Genomic DNA, 20,033 nt, shown 5'->3' with positions numbered 1-20,033 from the left:
GAGGGGAGTGTGAGAGAAAGAGAGAGAGAGATCAGGAATGAAGACAGAAATAGATGCGCCACTGCAAAGGAAATATATGGTTAACCAGCCTGAGGCAAGTGTAGAAGGAGAGAGAGTGGGAGACAGCAGGATAGAGATGGTGGCAAAATGCTGGGCATACTCACAAGGGACGGGGATTGGAATATAAATGGGATGGTTGAGTAAAGATATAGATGGTGGCAAGTGCTAGGGCATACCCTTGAGGTTCGAATGCCACAATGTAAGTGGCTCTTCTGTTCAAACATGTTTGGAAGACTGGAAATGACACCACTTGTATGACAGTGACACTCATTTACAACTATCACAGGACGTTAAGGCATACATATATATATATCAACTTGAAGAAAACTTCTAACAAACAAGAAGAAATTTTTTGTTTTCTTTTAGTTATTGGAAAAGAATTGAATAATATCTGAGGGAATATTTTTTACTTTAAACACCATTAATTCCTTTCAACTGGCTGCTACACAAATTGAACCAGCCACGCTGAAATTAACGTCAGATTTGAAAAAAAGAAGAGAAAGAAGAACGTAATTTTACCTTCAAAATACCAATAACTCCCTCATGATTTCCCCCACCCACCCAAGAAATACCAAGTGACATTACAGTATAAGCATTTATATTTGAATTATACATAAGAACAACAAAAAATACAATGCAAATAACAATATGTAGAAGAAAGATATAATCACTGAAATTAAATATCTGATTATTTATGATTATTTTATATGAAAATAAATAAGAAAATTTATGATTAATTTGTACAATGGCACAAACAAACACAAGCTATTTTTGTTCTTTTTTTTTTTAGTTGTTGGAGGGGTAAAAAATGTAGTTTTAAAAGAAGTTGGTTAAAGAAATATAGACATAATATGAAAAGAGGTGTTGGAATAAAAGACTCAAATTTTGGTGTACTGTCTATGAACCGTTGTAAGATGGAATGGCCCACTCAGTTGATAAGCCATTCTTGTATTACATAGAAGACATCAGGGCCAGTCTCTTCAGCAGATATTCTACAGCAAAACACCCTTCTTACTGCCAACTCTTACGTTGTTTCCAAGCAAGGTAATATTTTTCCAAGACCAGACATGCTTTTGCAGGGATGTTGGAAAGGAATGACATTTATTGATAAGCACACAATGTCAAGATAAAGGGAGACACACAAACACACACACACACACATAGCAGTCTTCTTTTGGTTTCCGTCTGCCAAATCTACTCATAAAGCTTTGGCTGGCCAAGGGCTATATTAAGACACTTGCCAAAGGTGCCACTCAGTACAAATGAACCCAAAATCATGTGGTTGGGAAGTAAACTTCTTAACCACACAGCCATATGTATATACATACACACAACTTGTAAGATAACTAGACAATAGAAAGGGTTTAACCAAGAATACAATTTCCACTGAAATGGATGAAGCTGAGAGGGAGAGGGAGAGAGAGAGTGTGTGTGTGTGTGTGTGTGTGTGAAGGGAAAGAGAAAGGGTCACACAAATGACTGGCCAGCCAGCTTTATGAAAGAAAAAGAAAAAAAGAAAGGAAAGAGGGCCCATGTCTAGAAAGCAAGAAAATGAAGAATAGAAGAGAAGGAAATAAAAAAACTTTTTCTCAATGACAGATGTGTAAAAGACAAAGCAAAAAAAAAAGGATAGAATCAGTGAGTTGAGTTAAAGCAGGTTGCACTTGGTACAAAAATGGTGACAATATATTTTGGATAGAAGCTAAAATGAATGGATATGATTAAAATAACAACAGAAACACATTTCTTGTTATTTCATGAAAATCAGCAGGACACACACATACACAATAATTTGAAATAAAACATTGTATATATATATATATACATATATATAGAGTAAATAAAAATGAATGGATTGTTTAAAACATCACTATATATGTTTCAATAGTGTGCTTTAATTAAAATAAAAATCCATCACAACATGTATGTATTCTAATCCACCAGCCCTTTCTTCCAGTGATATTCAACTATATATATATATATATTACACATACATATAAGAAAAGAGATGACAAAAGAATAAATGATTGTCATATTAACTTCGTTGGCTTACAGATGTTTCTACTACAAGATGGGGTGGACTTGTAGCTGAATGCCTGAATAACACCTTTACAGTTTCATCCATCCAAGCATCAAACATGAAGTGCAATTTATTTGGGAAAACAAATTTCCCCCAAAAATTGCACTTCATGTTTGAGGCTCTGACGAAGCTATAAAGTGTTACTCAGGCACTCAACTATCAGTCAACCACATCTCATAGTGGAAACAGCTGTAAGTTAATGAAGTTCATAAGATAATTGGTTATTCCATTGTCATCTTTTTTCTTATTAGTGCTCTATACTCGACTAATGCTTCATTCAGAAGTAATATCCATAGTGAATTGTACACCAGATTATTAAGATATATATATGATTGACCGTTGACTGAACACTATTCAATTTTTTTTCTCCGTGTTTTTCTCCTTGTCTGCGTATTCTTTCTGCTGAAGAGCGTAGCTCGAAACGTCAAAGACTTTCCGTATTCCTGAGCGTCATACTAATACATCCTTTTGTTATTTACACCACCTGTCCTCATCTGTTGTTGTTTTTTCGTACATTCTCCCATATGTGTGTGTGTGTGTGTGTGTGTGTGTGTGTGTGTGTGCGTGTGTGTGTAGGTACAGAAGGGAGGAGAGGGTAGATTTTGTCATGAAGCTGTGAAAAGTTGGCCTTTCATAATTAGTTAACAAAAACGTACAGCTTATAGAAACCATGATGAAAACCTTAGATTCAATATATTTTTATGCATCATACTAGAGTGCCATATTGGTAACCCATTAAATTTGTGTTTTGGGAACATATTATTGTCCAAGAATTGAATCAATATTTTGTGGACAGGTACTGGTAACCCATTAAATATGCATCAAGGGAACACATAATGTCAACCCACTGAATTAATGTTTTGGGAACATACTACCCATCCATTAAATTGGTCATTTAGGAACATACCGGCAACCCATTAAATCAGTGTTTGCTGGGGAAACATACTGTCAGCCTATTAATATTTGGGAACATACTGTTGTCCACCCATTAAACTGGTGTTGCAGAAACACACTGACAACCCATTAATCATGCATCATCTCATAGCTTTGACATTTCAATGATGTGATTGTTATTTTTAAAATGACATTTTAGAGCAGGTGCAAGAGGTCAGATCTGGTCAGTTTGAACGCAAAATATGTTCAATATTTGGGCTGGATATGGTTAGTTTAATGCGAAAGGGTTAAATCACTGTTTTGACAATGCATGCTGTCAAGTTGTAGAATGCTGTCCATTTATTATGTGTCAGTATGGAGCTTGCCCCTAATTCTACCAGGAGGGACTGCATACTGCCTGATTCTTATCCAACTTAGAAACAGACATTGTCTGATTGTAAACCAACATGCAGGGAGCACGTACTGTGTCTGATTGTAACTTAACATGTAAGAAATGAACAGTCTAATTGTAAGTCTACATGTAGGGAGCAAATACTGTGATGGAGTTGAGAAAGGTCACATTAGTTAAAGGAACTCAAGGTTTTTAGAAACATCCTCCTCCTCATCCTCATTTAACATGTTTTCCATGCTGGCATGGGGGAAGATAATTTGACAGGATCTGGCAATCTACTAAGCTGTATCAACCTCTAGTGTCAGCTTTGGCATGATTTCTACAGCTGGATGCCCTTCTTAACACCAACCATTTTTCAGTGTGTACTGGGTTTGCTTGTTTTTTTTTTCAGTTGTTTTCTTCTTTCTTTTTGTTTTTGTGCCAATGGCAGTTGTGAGATTGCCAAGTAACTTGCAAGACAAAAAAAAGAGCAGGAAGACAAGAAAAGGAAAAAGGAAAAAAGCTCCCACTACTAAGAGGAAAGGTAGTTTTATTTTGAAAATTAGGTGTGTTAAACCAGTTGTATTGATTGGCTGAATTAGGTGTATTAATTAATTTCTTAGACCTTACATTCTAACTTTTGTACATGATATATCAATGGTGCCATATTTGCGAGGTTTGGTCAAAACAAAAATGTTGTCTTTGTGTCTGGCAAGAAAATGTTGTAGCAAAGCTACGTGCTTATGAGTTTCTGACAACAAGAATGAAATTTGGAAGTTTACTGACAGTTATCTGTCCCAGAATGATGGTGAGGAAGTAACAGAAGGTGCTGGGTGGAACACTGTTCATCTACCCTAATCATTGTCATTGTCTATCATCATCATCATCATCGCCTTCATTTTCATGCCAGATTTTTCCATGCTGGCGTGGGTTGAATTGGTCTACTACATAAAATGTAGTCAATCACTCATCACAATTAGTTTGTCGTCTATTTTCTGAGCAAAACAATCAGCCAAGATAAGTGTTAGACACAAACCTTGTGACTAGTCCACACAGCTACATAGAAATTTCCATGACCACAGACCAAGGTAAATGGCTCAGTCTACTTAGCTGTTAATCAGTCACCTCATCACCATACGTCTCCTTTCCTCGATGGCATGGATTGGACAGTTTGACAGGATCTGGCAAGTAGCAGGGCTTCATGAGTTCTAGTGTCAGCTTTGGCATGGTTTCTACAGCTAGATATCCTTCCTAATGCCAACCACTTTACAGTATGTACAGGGTGCTTATTTTCATGGCACCAACATTAGTGAGGTTGCCAACTAAGTTGCGAGGTTGCCAACTAAGTTGCAAGACAGAAAAAGAAAAGAAAATCCCCCATGACTAAGTGAGGGGGTATTAAGGAGGGAGAGATGGTTTTATACCAGGTGCTGTGAAGTTAAACTATGAAAGAGGGGCAAGAACAGGTGTCTTGTTGTAGAAGAGATGCATGGCTAGCTCACATTAACAGGGGAAGTAGGAATACTTGGAAATAAGATGAAGATGAACACAACTGTCTGCAGTGGGAGGGAGCAGTGTGTAATTAACCAATGTTCTGTAAAATGTCAGGCGCTGAGCCTAAGTGCTTTTCTGCAAGTTCATAGTTTGGAACAAGGATGGGTTCCAACCAGTCTGACATATTTCCAGGTACAAACAACAAGCTTAAATTCTTCAAATGGTATCCCTTAAAGACCTAAATGAGTTGCAAAATGTCAGGAGATCTGTAGAGCAGAGGGGGAGAGTACTTAGAAAAAAAAAACAGGAAAATGAAGCAAAGAAAAGAAAAATGTAATTTCTGAAGCTTTGCTAGACTTGGAAATAAAAACTAAATGTAAACAACAAAACATAATGCCATCAAATAATGATAATAATAATAACAACAAGTGTCTAACAAAACATTAATAATAATGTTAATAATAATAATAATAATTATAACATTAACAGACATATTCCTCTTGGCCTCTTGCTTATTTTTTTTAGAGAGTGGAATGGGGGAAATGGGGATTTGTTTTTAGGGACCAGTGGGTCAGTAATCAGGTCATAGGTAGCATTGTATGAAACATGGTGGTGGTGGTGGTGGTGGTGTATGGCATGAAGGTAAAAGGGATGGAGGCGGGGGTGGGATGATATCATTATCATCATTCAAACAATTGTATAATGAATGCACTTTTGGGCACTGGCATCAGCATCGCGTCGAATGGCCACATTGGTGGTGGAGAGCACAGGAAAGGAGGGGGAGGTGGTAGTGTAAGGTGGAAGAGTGGGGGTTGTGGTTGGTAGAGGATACTGGAGGTGGATGGGTGGGTAGGGTCAGTAGTAGTAGTAGCAGCAGCAGCAACATTTATAGCAGCAGAGGTCATGGAATGAGACAAAACACACATTACCACTGAGGAGGCAGCTAGGACCCTGATAATGGAAATGTGGACCAGACTCGGGAACAATGTGAGGATTTTGCAGAAAACCTTTAACAAAAAGATAAAACCGACAATTAGGTGACAGGTTTAAGATAGAAACAAAAAAAAAAAAGAGAGACAAATAGAGAGAGAGTAGGGCATGGTAGGAAAAAATTGAAGGACAGAATGATATATAGACTGAAACACACACGTATACAAACTTGTATATATATACATATATATACATACATGAATAATAAATACATACACGCAATGGTAATGAACTTGGGGAAAGGAAAAGCCTTTCTTGTTTAAAATAATTTGAATCATTATTATCATTATGATTATACTGCCACTTGAATATGTAAAAAAAAAATGTAGATTTCAATATGTGCATCATATATATAAACACAAACACACACACAAACAGGTGTGTACATTCACAAATATATAGAGTTCATGAATTGGATATATAATGCAGATGTTTGACACAAGGTTGTTTATACTGGAACCCGATGAAACAATTGTAAACAATATATTAAAAGAAAGTTGCTAACTTCAATGTTCTTTATCACACACACGCACGCGCGCACACACACACACACACACACACACACACAAACACACACACACACACACACACACACACACACACAATACACACATATAAAATCAAGTCAAATACTTTTGTGTGAGGAAATATCCATCTTGATAATGCCTGCTGCACTTATGAGGTGCATTTATGGATTACTTTTAGAATGTGACATCATATATTACCAAATATTGAAACATATGTAATAGCTGCCATAAAAGAATACCATGTTGAAATCCTTCCTTATTGATGTGCTCATTAAATTATGTCCTCTTCAGACCATAGAAGAACCCTGTGTGACCACAACACAATGGGAGTTTAATGCGATTAACAATAAGAGCCAAAATTCAAAAGGTAAAATTGTCACACATTGAGCACATATCATCATCATCATCATCACTAGTATTCAACAGCTGCTTCCCATGCTAGCATGAGTTAGATGGTTTAAAAGGGTCTGGTATAGAAGAGCACGAGGACAAACTCATCTTTGTTTTAAGGACATCTTCAAGACAGCTATGAAATCAATAGATCTGGACATTCTGAGATGGGAGAAGGTTGCAAATGATTGCCCATGCTGGAGACAAGTACTATACAAAGGGACAGTGCAAGAGGAAGAGAAATTGGAACTTGCCACTGAGGAAAAGTGCGCTTGAAAAAAGGAAAACTCAGTAGTGCTGGTGAAGAGCATCTTCAAATGTAGTCACTTCATGTGGCCTTATGCAGCCAAAGTAGACACTGCACTGCCATCAGCAGCTGACACAAAATTTTCCAAACACAGATTCATGGTCTTTCGACACCAACAGATGCCTATCATCATATATATAAAACTGGAACTTCATTGGTTACGACACCAAGGGTTCCAGTTGATCTGATCAATGGAACAAGCTGCTTGTGAAATTAACGTGCAAGTGGCTGAGTGCTCCACAGATATGTGTAGCCTTAACGTAGTTCTCAGGGAGATTCAGCATGACACAGAGTGTGACAAGGCTGGTCCTTTGAAATACAGGTACCACTTGTTTTTGCCAGTTGAGTAGACTGGAGCAACATGAAATAAAGTGTCTTGCTCGAGGACACAATGCATCGCTGGGAATTGAACTCACAACTTTACGATCGTAAGTCAAATACCCTAACCACTAAGCCACATGTTTTCACATCATATTATATATATATATATATATATATATATATATATAGAGAGAGAGAGAGAGAGAGAGAGAGAGAGAGACAGACAGACAGACAGAGAGAAAGTGAGCAGACAGAATGAATCAGAAAAATTAGTTCATCTTTTTATTATGACATAAGTTATATAACCTGAACATGTGTTTCACTAGTGAATATACAGTAATCTCTCGACTATCGCGGGTGTCATATTCCACCCCACTTTACCCCACGATAGGTGAAAATCCGCAAAGTAGAAACAATGCTGTGCTGTATATGTATATATATTTTTTATTATTTTTATAATTTGTATATATTTATTTTATTATAAATGCAAAACAACACCACAGAGGAATCAATGTAAGCTTAAATAATAAACCACGATAGGTGAACCGCGAAATGACGAGGGGTTACTGTAATACCTAAAGAAAATCAGAAGACATTATGTTTAATACTTGATTGGAACTTGGATATACAAAGAGTTCTAAGCATTGATTAACAATTATGCTGTCTCATTTGAAATAGCAATTTTTCAATATATATATATTGAAAGCTAACGATGTCCTAAAGACCTAATAATAGTTATGTATGTGTTTTTTCGTGTTTTGTTCGAAAGGTAACCACTCCTGAAGAAGTGCCAAACGTCTAAATCCAATGGACCAGTCACTGGATAAGTTTGGCACAGAAATGTTAACATAGAGTGGTGAATAAATCGATATATCGAATTTGAAGTCTCTGTCTCTTTTGAATATGAAAATTTAAAAGTTTAAAAATCTTATGATATATATATATATATATATATATATATATATATATATATATATATATATGTGTATATATATATATACATATACATATATATATATTAAACTACGAATACAAAAGGAAAACATAGGGGGGAGGACAAGATTTAACTAATGCTGTATTAATTTAATGCTTAAAAAGAAGCTAAAGTGTCCTGATGTTTCGAACACTAGACCTTCATCAGTAAAATGACAGAGAAAAATATAGTTGGGGAAAAAAAATGAGGCAAAAGTGTAGGTAGTGGAGGAAGGTGAGATTGGGCATGCTAAGAGTAAGGGAACAAGAGAAGAGAAGGAGAAAATGAGGAAAAGAGAGACAAAGAAAAAGGTGAGGTGATCAAGGGAGTTTGAGTACAGTGTAAAAAATAATGGGAAAAAGGAGACATAGTCTACTTAAGCATTAGAAATATATATTAGGCAATGAATGAAAAAAAGACTACATGGGTATAGTAGTTGCAGTAGTAGTAGTAGTGGTGGTGGTGATGGCGATGGTAGTGGTAATTTTTTTGGAAGAAATATTCACTCTGTTATTCTAAGATGACAGCAACTAAAGTAAGTTGTCAGAAGAGAAAGAAAGACAAGGAGGAGGGAGAAAGACAGAAATCTTTTGAAAATTCCACAATATTGTAATAATGAGGATGGAGTTGAAACCCCAGGCTACATGGTTATATCATATGTTACAGGTAAGTGTTACATAAAAAGACAATTATCCAAAAGTTCACCGACATCAATACTACTGACCAGGTAATCTAAAAGATTAGCCCAGAGTCAGCGACCTTTAGAGTAAAGTGTTTTTATGCAATGTATATATACACATGTATTCTAAAAGTGTATATACACATTATACTAACAGTAAGTATATACACATACACTAACAGTCAGCATGAAAGTACATTTAATGTTTGTAAACATAATTTTAGGCTTAAAACATATTTAGTTTTTCCAGTGAATTTAATCCCACTTGAGTCAGAATCATTAGCATGCCAGACAAAATGCTTAGTGGCATTTCTTCCATCTCATAACTCTTTTACTTGTTTCAGTCATTTGACTGTGGCCATGCTGGAGCACTGTCTTTAGTCGAGCAAATCGACCCCAGGACTTATTTTTTGGAAGCCTAGTACTTATTCTATCGGTCTCTTTTGCCGAACCGCTAAGTTACGGGGACGTAAACACACCAGCATCAGTTGTCAAGCGATGTTGGCGGACAAACAAAGACACACACACACACATATATATATATACATATATACGACGGGCTTCTTTCAGTTTCCGTCTACCAAATCCACTCACAAGGCTTTTGGTTGGCCCGAGGCTATAGTAAAGACACTTGCTCAAGGCGCCACGCAGTGGGACTGAACCCGGATCCATGTGGTTCATAAGCAAGCTATTTACCACACAGCCACTCCTACGCCTTGTATATTTTGAGTTCAAATTCTGCTGTAGTCAACTTTGCTTCCCATCCTTTTGGAATTGTTAAAATAAGTACCAGTTGAATACTGGGGTTGATGTAATCAACTTACCCCTCCCACAAAATTTCAGATCTTGTTCCTATAGTAGAAAGGATTATTATTATTAGTAGTAGTAATATTATCATTATTATTATTGATTTGATTCAGGTTCATTTTTATTCCTTAAAGGATTTATGTAGGCTGTGGATTTTTGCCAGTAACCTTAGGTATCCACAAGCTTTCAATAGTCTTTCAAGTACTTAAGAGCCTCCTGATAATCCTTCCTATCCCTAAGAAGCAAACTTTCTGTAGAAGTTCTACAGGACATTCCATTCCAATCCCCTTCAATGATCTGTCTGTATCTTCCCTTACAGTTCCCAATGCACCAGTTATTACAGGCACAACATTTAGTTATCATACTCCATATTTTAAGGGATTATATATTTTTGTTTTTCGTCTTCTTTCTTTACAATCCTGGAATCAAATGGGCATTATTATTATCATTATTATTATTAAGGCAGCGACCTAGCAGAATCATTAACATGCTGGGCAAAATGCTTATGTTCTGAGTTCAAATTCTGCTGATGTCAACTTTGCCTTTTATCCTTTTGAGGTCGATAAAAAAAGTACCAGTTGAGCACTGGGGTCGATGTAACTTACTGGCCTTATGCAAAATTTTGAAATTATTATTATTATTATTATTATTATTATTATTGTTATTATTATAAATGCAGCAAGTTGGCAGAATTATTATTGTGCAGGAAAACATGCTTAATGGTATTTCTTCTGGCTTAACATTCTCAGTACAAATATACCAAGGTTGACTTTGCCTTTCATCCTTACAAGGGTGATAAAATAAGTAGCAAGTGAATACTGGAGTCAGTGAAATCGACTTACACCCACCTCTAAAACTGCTGGCCTTGTGCCAAAATCTGAAACCATTATTATTATCTCTAACTATTTCTATACCAACCCTCCTGGGACTGCCCCTGATTCTATGATACAAACATCCTGTAATATTAACCTTTTTGTATTTAAATCAGCCATATCCGGCCAAAATATTCTCCCTCCTTTATGTTCAGACTGACCTGATCCAACATCATACACCTACTCTACAATGTCATAGTAAAAATAAACAATCACATCATTGACATTCTGAAGCCACAAGATATTGGATGATTAATTCAAAAGCCTGCCATATATATATATATAATATATAAAATATGTGTGTGTGTTTGTGTCTGCATTTGCACCCCACCACCACTTGACATCTGGTGTTGGTGTGTTTACATCCCTGCAATTTAGTGGTTTGGCAAGAGGCTGATAGAATAATTGCCAGGTTTTAAAACAATAAATCCTAGCTTCGATTTGTTTGACTAAAACCGTTCAAAGTGGTGCTCCAGCATGACTGAAACAAGATATATATATATATTATAAACAAGCTTTAGAAGCATTGAATGTGGCTGGTATTTTACAGGCAAGAAAGTAAATTTCGAATGCATTAAAGCTGTAACAGCAAGGATTGGGTATTTACCCTTATAAGACAGAAAAAATTTGCCAGCAGGTGGATACAGGAGTTGAACCTGTACCCCTCAGATACTGGCTGAGTCCTCTACATACATACACATGCTCTTCTATAGTGACCACTAATGATAGAGAACTGATCAGATGGGTAGATAGGAAGAGGGTCTACTAAAAGAACAGGAGGAGGGACTGAGGTAGACAGCTGGGTGGATAAGAAGAAATGTAGCTGGACAGCAAACAGGACAGTCGGGTAGATGATAGGGGTGGTGAGGGAGCATCTCCGTGGTGGATGGAGCAGATGGAAAAAAGTTAAAGCTGGATGCTGGGCAGCAGCAATGAGACACAATGTCATGTTATTTATTTCTTTCTGAGTCATCACCATTGGTGATAGGGAAAGATGAGGAGGGGATGTGAGATACGGGTAGATGGGTGGATTAGGGTTTAACATAGATTAGTCAGAAGATAAAGCTACTATGAGATAAACATGCACAAAAACAGCAGCAGCAGTAACATCAGAAACAGTGATATCAATACCTACAAATGGATTGTTATATTTGCTAGAAATAACAGCTAAATTTTCTTCATGTCATACTCTATAGGTGTAGGCATGGCTGTGTGGTTAAAAAGCTTGCTTTGCAATTACAAGGTTTTGAGTTCAGTCCCACTGCAGGACATCATGGGCAAGTGCCTTCTATAGTCCAGGGCCAACTAATACCTTATGAGTGGATTTGATAGACAGAAAGTGTGGATCCCAGAGAGTGTGTGTGTGTGTGTGTGTGTGTGTGTGTGCGCGCGCGCGCTTTTGTCTGTTACCCTACACACCTACCCAACTGCTTAACAACCAGTATTGGTTTAATTGCATCCCCATAACTTAGCAGTTCAGCAAAGTAAGACCAATGGAAAAAGCACCAGTTTTAAAAGTAAGTACTAGGGGTGATTTGTTTCAAGTAAAAATCCTTCAAGGCAGTGCTCCAGCACGGCCACAGTCCGACTGAAACAAGTAAACGATAAAAGATATCTTGAGACGGTTCGGCCTCTTAGACCAGTAAATCTCAGCCATGTTTTACCTATGGACCCTCTGCAAATAACGACTGACATAAAGGCTATAACAACATCAGTTTCGAATTTCGGTGGAAGGCTGGCGATTTTTAGGGGGAAGTGGGGAAGTTGATTACATTGGCCTCAGTGCTTGATTGCTATTTAATTTTATCGACCCTGAAAGGATGAAAGGCAAAGTTGACCTCATCGCTATTTGAACTCGGAATGTAAAGAAAATGAAAAAATGCCATTAAGCATTTTCTTTGTCCAGCACCCTAATAATTCTGCCAGCACCCTAATAATTCTGCCAGCACCCTAATAATTCTGCCAGCTTGCCACCTTGGCAACAATAACAACATTAACAGCAGTAACAACAACAGAGAGCATCTCCATCCTATAACTGTAGTGGTGGTGGTGGTGGTGCTTGTTTTTACTGCAGCAGGCTGTTGTTCTTTGCTAGCCACAGCTATTGTGCTAAACACCAGGCTATCATATTGGATGTAACATTACAGAATCTTCTGTGCCATAATAATGGATGAAGACCACTCAATCTACATTGATGTGATTGGCAGAGTCACACAACAGGAAACAGAAGATCTACTAAAGCTGATGTTCTACAGAAATTCCTGGTGAGGTAGGGTGAAACGCATCTCAGTTGCGGCCACTTGAAGGAGAAGACAATCTTTATAAGGGAGTTGCTGAGTGGTCGCTAGATATACTAGAAATAGCAACCAAGGCTTTCAGATCCATTAATAAAAAAAAAGGACGCTTTGAATAATGTAATCCAAGATTAACTATGTCTGTAAAGATGAGATAGTCACAGCTAGAATGTCTTTAATCATAGATCTGCTGCTGCTACTGGATCAGACCTGACTTTGGGTTAACATGCTACTTACTACATGGATTTTTGACTAGCTAAAAATAGCAGCCCCTAACCTCCATGCCACATATTACTACCTTAAAAAGAGGGAGGTTATGAGGAATAATGTAGTCCTAAATATACTGTATTTGAAATAAAAATAAAAGCATGAATATACCGTATTTTAACATGTATAAGGAACCCCCTAAATTTGGGTGCTTAAAATTTGGAAAAAAGGTTTTGTAAGGGATTATAAAACTATCCATATATAAGACACTCCCATATTTTTTTAGTCTAATTTTGGAAAAAAAGGGTTCCTGATATTACGTTAAAATATGGTAGAATGTTTTTGCTTATATTGACCTGATTGATGAGAAGTGACACAGGGCTAAATGACAGCAACAACACTAATAACAACAACTACATATCTGTAGCAACAGACGAACAAAGGAACCTCTTTATTTTTGCTTGTTTTATTAGAAATAACAGTCAAATTTCACTCAAATCACACCGTCATGCCAAAACAGACAAATGGAGCCTGAGCAGCTCTCCAGCTGGCCAACGTCTGTCAAACTGAAAGATGAGATGTCATGTCTAGAGCATCTCTGATCATAACTCTGGTTGATGAAAGCTAGCCCAGGGCTAAACTACGACAGCAAGAAGCAGCTGTATAGAAACCAGAAACACAACTGCACACCTATGCCACTGCCGCCCACACTGAAAGTCACGCAAGCTGCAGTGTGTTTACACGAAAGTAGCTGTGGTGCAGACAGCTAACAACCAGACACTGAACTGCACCTCATGTGCAATGGAAGAGAGGCAAGTCAAAATAAGAGTGAGAGAGATGACCTGTTCCGTTGTTTCATGGTGATTGGAGATGTCTGGTTGGAGGTGTGACGGCAGTGGAGGCTGCAGATGAGAAAGAAGAGAGAGAGAAACAAAAGGTGCAACAGATAAAACTGCTGAGTAAGAACAACAAACCAAACTGCAACGATAGCAGCAGCATCAGCAGCAATGGTGGAACAGCGATAGTAGAACAGCTGAGGAGGTGAGGAAGAGGTGATGAGGTGGAACGTGAAGAGGAGGAGGAGGAGGGGAGCGAGAGAGAAGTGGGACAAATATTGATCATTCGTCTTGTTTTTCCATTGAATGCAGCAGACACTGGTTCCACAACAACAAAAACAAGAGCAATTTAGTGCAGCATCAGTCGGCTCGGTATTGTTATGATTACAGTGTTCGAGGCAAAACTAGCTTTGCTATTTACGTTGGCATCCATGTCAGCTGAACACGTTCTCTCCCTCCTTCTCCCTCTCTCTCTCTCTCTCCACATACACACACATCATAATGTAAGAGTTGTAAAGTATATTTAACCTTTTTGTAACCATATTTCTGTTGAAATTCACTGCCTTTATTTCAATAAATTTTCAAAATACTGAAGAATTTATTACAATAACTTTGTCCTCATTAACCCTTAGCATTCAAACCGACCACATCCAGCCCAACAGCACAAATATTCTATCTGTTTTATATTCAAACTGACCAGATCAAGCCTCTCACACGAACCCTACAATGTTATCCTAAAAATAAAACAATCACACCATCAAAAGCTTGAAGCTACAAGATAATTGGCCCCCAGACAATATCCCTGCTCAACACTATCATGGTGGAGACGGCTGTCCACATGTGCAAGTCCCATGAATCAGAGTGGCTGTTGCAATGCATCTCTCTCATTATCCTCTGGGACAACAACTTTTCCATTCTGTCTGCTGGGACCATGAGAAATACTTCTATATTATAAGTGGATTTGGTGGACGGAAACTGAAAAAAGTTCATAATAAATCAGATAAAAATAACTATTTTTAACGTAGGCACAAAACCTGAAATTTTGTGCAAAAGGGTTTAGTTTATTAACTGGTAACTTTATTTCATCAATTCTGGGAAGATGAAAGATAAAGTTGACCTAGACTAGGTTTAAACCTAGAACGGAAGATGTATGATTAATTGAAAATAATGGGAATAAATAAATGTTGCATTTGACAGAGAAATCTGAGTGCTAAAGGGTGAAGCTGGTGTTTTGAGAATAAATTAACATGACATTTTAATGGAAGATTTTAAATTCGATTGCTTTAAAACAAAAAGTTTATATCAAAGAACCAAGGCTATCTAAGGTGAATCACAGAACACAAAGACTGATAGAACCATACAATACTTAATCCTTTTGCTACCGAATTTCTGTTGATATATACTGCCTTTGTTTCAATTAATTTTGAAAAATTATGATTGATTTAATACAATAACTCATTATTATTAGTCAGCTGGTGTTTGGAACATAAATTGATTTCAAATTTTGGCACAAGGCTAGCAATTTTGGAGAGGGGGTAATTTGATTACATTAACCAAAATGCTTGACTGGGACTCATTTTATTGACTCTGAAAGACAAAGTTGACCTTGGTAGAATTTGAACACCAAAAGTAAAGACAGATGACATGTCGCTAAGCATTTTTACCCGGTGCAGAAACAATTCTGCCAGCTTGTCACTTTAACATGAAATTTTAATGGAAGAAGGTTTTAATTTAGATCCCTTTAAAACAGGAAATTTGTATCATAGAACTCAGAGTAGCCTCAAGTAGGTTAGTATCAAAAAAGGTTAAAATACATTTGACACAGTGAAAACATTATCTGATAAAGAACTTAATACATTGGGTAGAGTAGATAGATATGTTTATTACATCAAAGATTAACAGTTTAGAGTTTTGCCCCAGGTTGAGCAGTTGACAGATAGAGAACAAGACAGCCTGCAGTGAAACTCATAGTAGTCTGTTAAACTTTGATATAATAAACACACAGTCTGCCTGGCAAGGTATCCGTGTGCAAATGTTTTAATAAAACACACATACACAGTCTGCCTATCTATATCTATTTACAAATTTATCTTCCTATATAACTGTTTATTTGTCATCTATATTTATCTATGTCAACTGCCTGTCTAGATATCTATCCTTTAATCTCTCATTCTCTCTCTGTCAAGCAGTGATGGGGGACAAACAGACACAAACACACACACACACACATACGATGGGTTTCTTTCAGTTTCTATCTACCAAATCCACTTACAAAGCTTTAGTAAATGGAAACTCAAAGAAGCCTACCATGTATATATAAAGGTGTGGGTGTGTGGTAAGAAGCTTGCTTCCCAACCACATGGTTCCGGATTCAGTCCCACTGCATGGCACCTTGGGCAAGTGTCTTCTACTATAGCCTCAGGCTGACCAAAGCCTTTTGAGTGGATTTGGTAGATGGAAACTGAAAGAAGCTTGTCATATATGTATATGTTTGTGTATCCGTGTGTGTGTCTCCCATCACTTGACAACTTATATTGGTGTGTTTGTGTTCCTGTAACTTAGCAGTTCGGCAAAAGAGACTGATAAAATAAGTAATAGGCTTACAAAGGATGAGTCCTTGGGCCAATTCGCTCAACTAAAGACGGTGCTCCAGCATGGCCACAGTCCAATGACAGACACAAATAAAAGATAACACTTTTAAAATTCCATAAAATACCAACTTGGAAATACAAAACTTAAATAAGATGACTCTGAAGTTACTAAACAAATTCACAATTGACCATTATTATATATAGATGCACACACACACACTAACATAACATGTACACACACGTACATAATATATACACACACACACACACACACCACTATAACTTTCAAGCCAGATGTAGGTCACCACTTCTAAATTCTAACACTGTCGTCTATTCATTGAATGTTGAAAACTTACTTCAAGTCATAAAATTATGCACTACTTGGCATACCACAGATATATAACACACACATGCACAGAGCCAATACAGAAAGTTGGCACCGAGGACCATCATATATTGTGTGTACAATTATGCATAAAAACAATCAAACATAAATTGAAAAAGCACTTATATACATTTAGAACGTAAAATATATTTAATCACTCAGTTGATTTGTTGTTCATCCCTGTAGCATTGGAGACACTGTATTTGCCAGAAAATCCATATTTTAGTTCATTTTATATTTTTCATTAGTCAAAATAAAAGGAATAAAGTGTGTGTGTGTGTATATATATATATATATATATATATATATATGTATATAAACATACACATGCATATATATGTACAGGACGTCACCAATAGTAAACAACATGAAATACGAAAACAAATGAGTTCAATACACAAACAATGAGAGAAACAAATTGAAAACAGGACAAGTAACATAATGAACGACCCTTCATCAGTCGTTAGCTGTCTATCTACTCCTCGTTTTGAGCATTGAACGACAATATGAGTCTTCAAAGACAGTTGCTCCCATAAGTACCAGAATAAAATTAGGGATTTATGGAGGGTCAAAGTTGGGAATGAAAATAGGACAGTGGAAACATACAAGGAAACTGAATGAAAACAAACATGGAGGGTTGTTCGACCAGAACGAGGGTAAAATAGCAAATGCTAGGGAAATATTTTCTTTGACAAGAGAAAAGACAGAAGAGAGAGATATGTCCAGTCCTTAGGACAGTCCTGAAAGAAAAGATGATTACATAAGGAAAAGGAAGATGGACAATGGTCACATGTGAGCAACAAGAGAGAGAAAACGAGAAAGAGGGGAACTCTCTTCTATCTTTTCTCTTGTCAAAGAAAATATTTCTCTAGCGTTCGCTATTTTACCCTCATTCTGGTCTAACGACCCTCTGTGTTTGATTTCATTTGGTTTCCTTGTACGTCTCCATTGTCCTGTGTTTATGCCCAACTTTGACCCTTCCATAAATCCCCAATTTTATTTTGGTATTTATGGGAGCAACTGTCTTCGAAGACTCATATTGTCGTTCAATGCTCAAAACGAGGAGTAGATAGACAGCTAACAACTGATGAAGGGTCGTTCATTATGTTACTTGTCCTGTTCTCCATTTGTTTCTCTCATTGTTTGCGTATTGAACTCATTTGTTTTTGTATTTCATGTTGTTTCATGTGTGTGTGTGTGTATATACACACACACATAGAGAACTTAATATTTGTATATAGCTACTATTTCAGTCTACTTGGATTTCATCAGTACAAAGAAAAGGATGACAACTCTGAAATTTTATGTTGTGTCCTTGAGCAAGGCACATCATTTCACTATTATATAATGTCCATCTTCCATGTTCGCATGAGCATGATGGTTCAATGGGATCCAAGCCAGAGGATTATGCTGAGCACCAATGCTTTGGCATAATTTCTATAGCCTGATGCCCTTTCTAGTGTTAACCATTTAACACAATGGTTCTAATCCATTTTTTTGCCTATGGAACTCTTTGATTCCTATTTTACGCTACTGGATCTCCATAGCCATTTGATGTACATTAGAAAAAATCCTACTGTATTCTTATAATCAAATATTATTAGGAATTGATTTTAGAAAATTGTTTAAAATATTTTGCTTATTGTACAAGTACAACCAATTTATAGCACAAAGTTTAACAACAAAATATTATATGGACCCACAAGGGCCATATGGACCCCAGTTGAGAACCACTGATTTAACAGAATGTACTGGGTGCATTGTTTTTTGGGGTTGTTTTTTTGTGGTACCAGTATTAGCGTGGTTATGAAGTAACTAGCAAGACAAAGAAAACTTCCCCACCCCTCAACTAAGTGGGAATGTAGGAGAGAGAGAGGTGGCTTTATGCCAGGGGTGTGGGGCTTAAGTACGGTACACAGACAGGAACAAGTGTCTTGCTTTAAGAAATCCATGGCCATTCAGTTTTATATAAGGATGGGTGGGAGTAGCTAGAAAGAGTGATGAAGATGGTGGTGGTTGTGATATCTGAGAGGTCCAAGGACTGTATCATGCACCAGTGTCTATGCCTTTTCTAATGCCAACCACTTAACACTGTGTACTCTGTGCTTTGTATGCCACCAGCACTAGTGAGGTTGCTATGCAGCGGGGATCTTATGCTAGTATGCTATAAAAGAAAGGAGTGGGATAGAGCAGGTTCATGTTATAGGGGAGCTACACAGCTACAACAATTAGGAGAGAGTCAGAAATGAATCAGTAATAGATATGTAGAGATAAACAGTGGTGATGCAGTGTGTCCAGGTAGGACCTCAAGGTATGAGGTGAACAGAAGCAAGTGGGGAGACAGAAACTAGGAGTGTGTGGGGGTTTGTTGTGCATGTTTACTAAATATGTTGCTCTTGCAGATCTTTTTAATCTATTGTGTGTTTACATGTCAACATCTACTGGACTTACTGTAATGTTATAAACATGTTGGAGTTTTAACAATCTGTTACTGAACTCTTAATTACTGTAGATATATTTTTATTGTTAAATACATTATCTCATTTTATATAGATCTCTCTCTCTCTCATCATCATCATCATCATTATTTAACGTCTTCTTTCCATGCTGGCATGGGTTAGATGGTTTGATTGGAACTGTTACGCCCGAGAGCAGTACCAAGTCCCAGTCTGATTTGGCTTGCTTTCTACAGTTGGATGCCCTTCTTAATGCCAACCACTGCAAGAGTGTAGTGGTTGCCTTTTACGTGTCACTGGCACAGGCCACAACTATGATTTCACTTGGCTTGATGTGTCTTCTCAAGCACTGCAAATCACCAAAGATCTTATAAATCACTTGTCATTGCTTCTGTGAGACCCAACATTCGAAGATCATGCTTCTCTCTCTCACTCTATATGTGTGTGTGTGTGTGTGTGTGTATGTGTGTGTATATATATATATATATATATATATATAT

At 37.1% G+C, this 20,033-nt stretch overlaps 1 protein-coding gene across 1 annotated transcript in view; it reads right to left on the bottom strand.

The window, feature by feature from the left end:
• LOC128250637 (calcium homeostasis endoplasmic reticulum protein-like) overlaps positions 1 to 20,033 on the bottom strand; it is a gene marked incomplete at its 3' end in the record, with an annotated part of 127,259 nt that overhangs the window by 65,138 nt on the left and 42,088 nt on the right. Inside the window, exon 3 of the mRNA XM_052976150.1 lies at positions 5,828 to 5,905. Within this exon, the coding sequence (XP_052832110.1) occupies positions 5,828 to 5,905 (78 nt within the window). The remainder of the gene's footprint in view (positions 1 to 5,827; positions 5,906 to 20,033) is intronic.

Source organism: Octopus bimaculoides, chromosome 23, assembly GCF_001194135.2.
Source record: "Octopus bimaculoides isolate UCB-OBI-ISO-001 chromosome 23, ASM119413v2, whole genome shotgun sequence".
NCBI lineage: Eukaryota > Metazoa > Mollusca > Cephalopoda > Octopoda > Octopodidae > Octopus > Octopus bimaculoides.
Note: the sequence above shows the minus strand (reverse complement) of the source record. Positions and strands in the feature narration are given on the sequence as shown.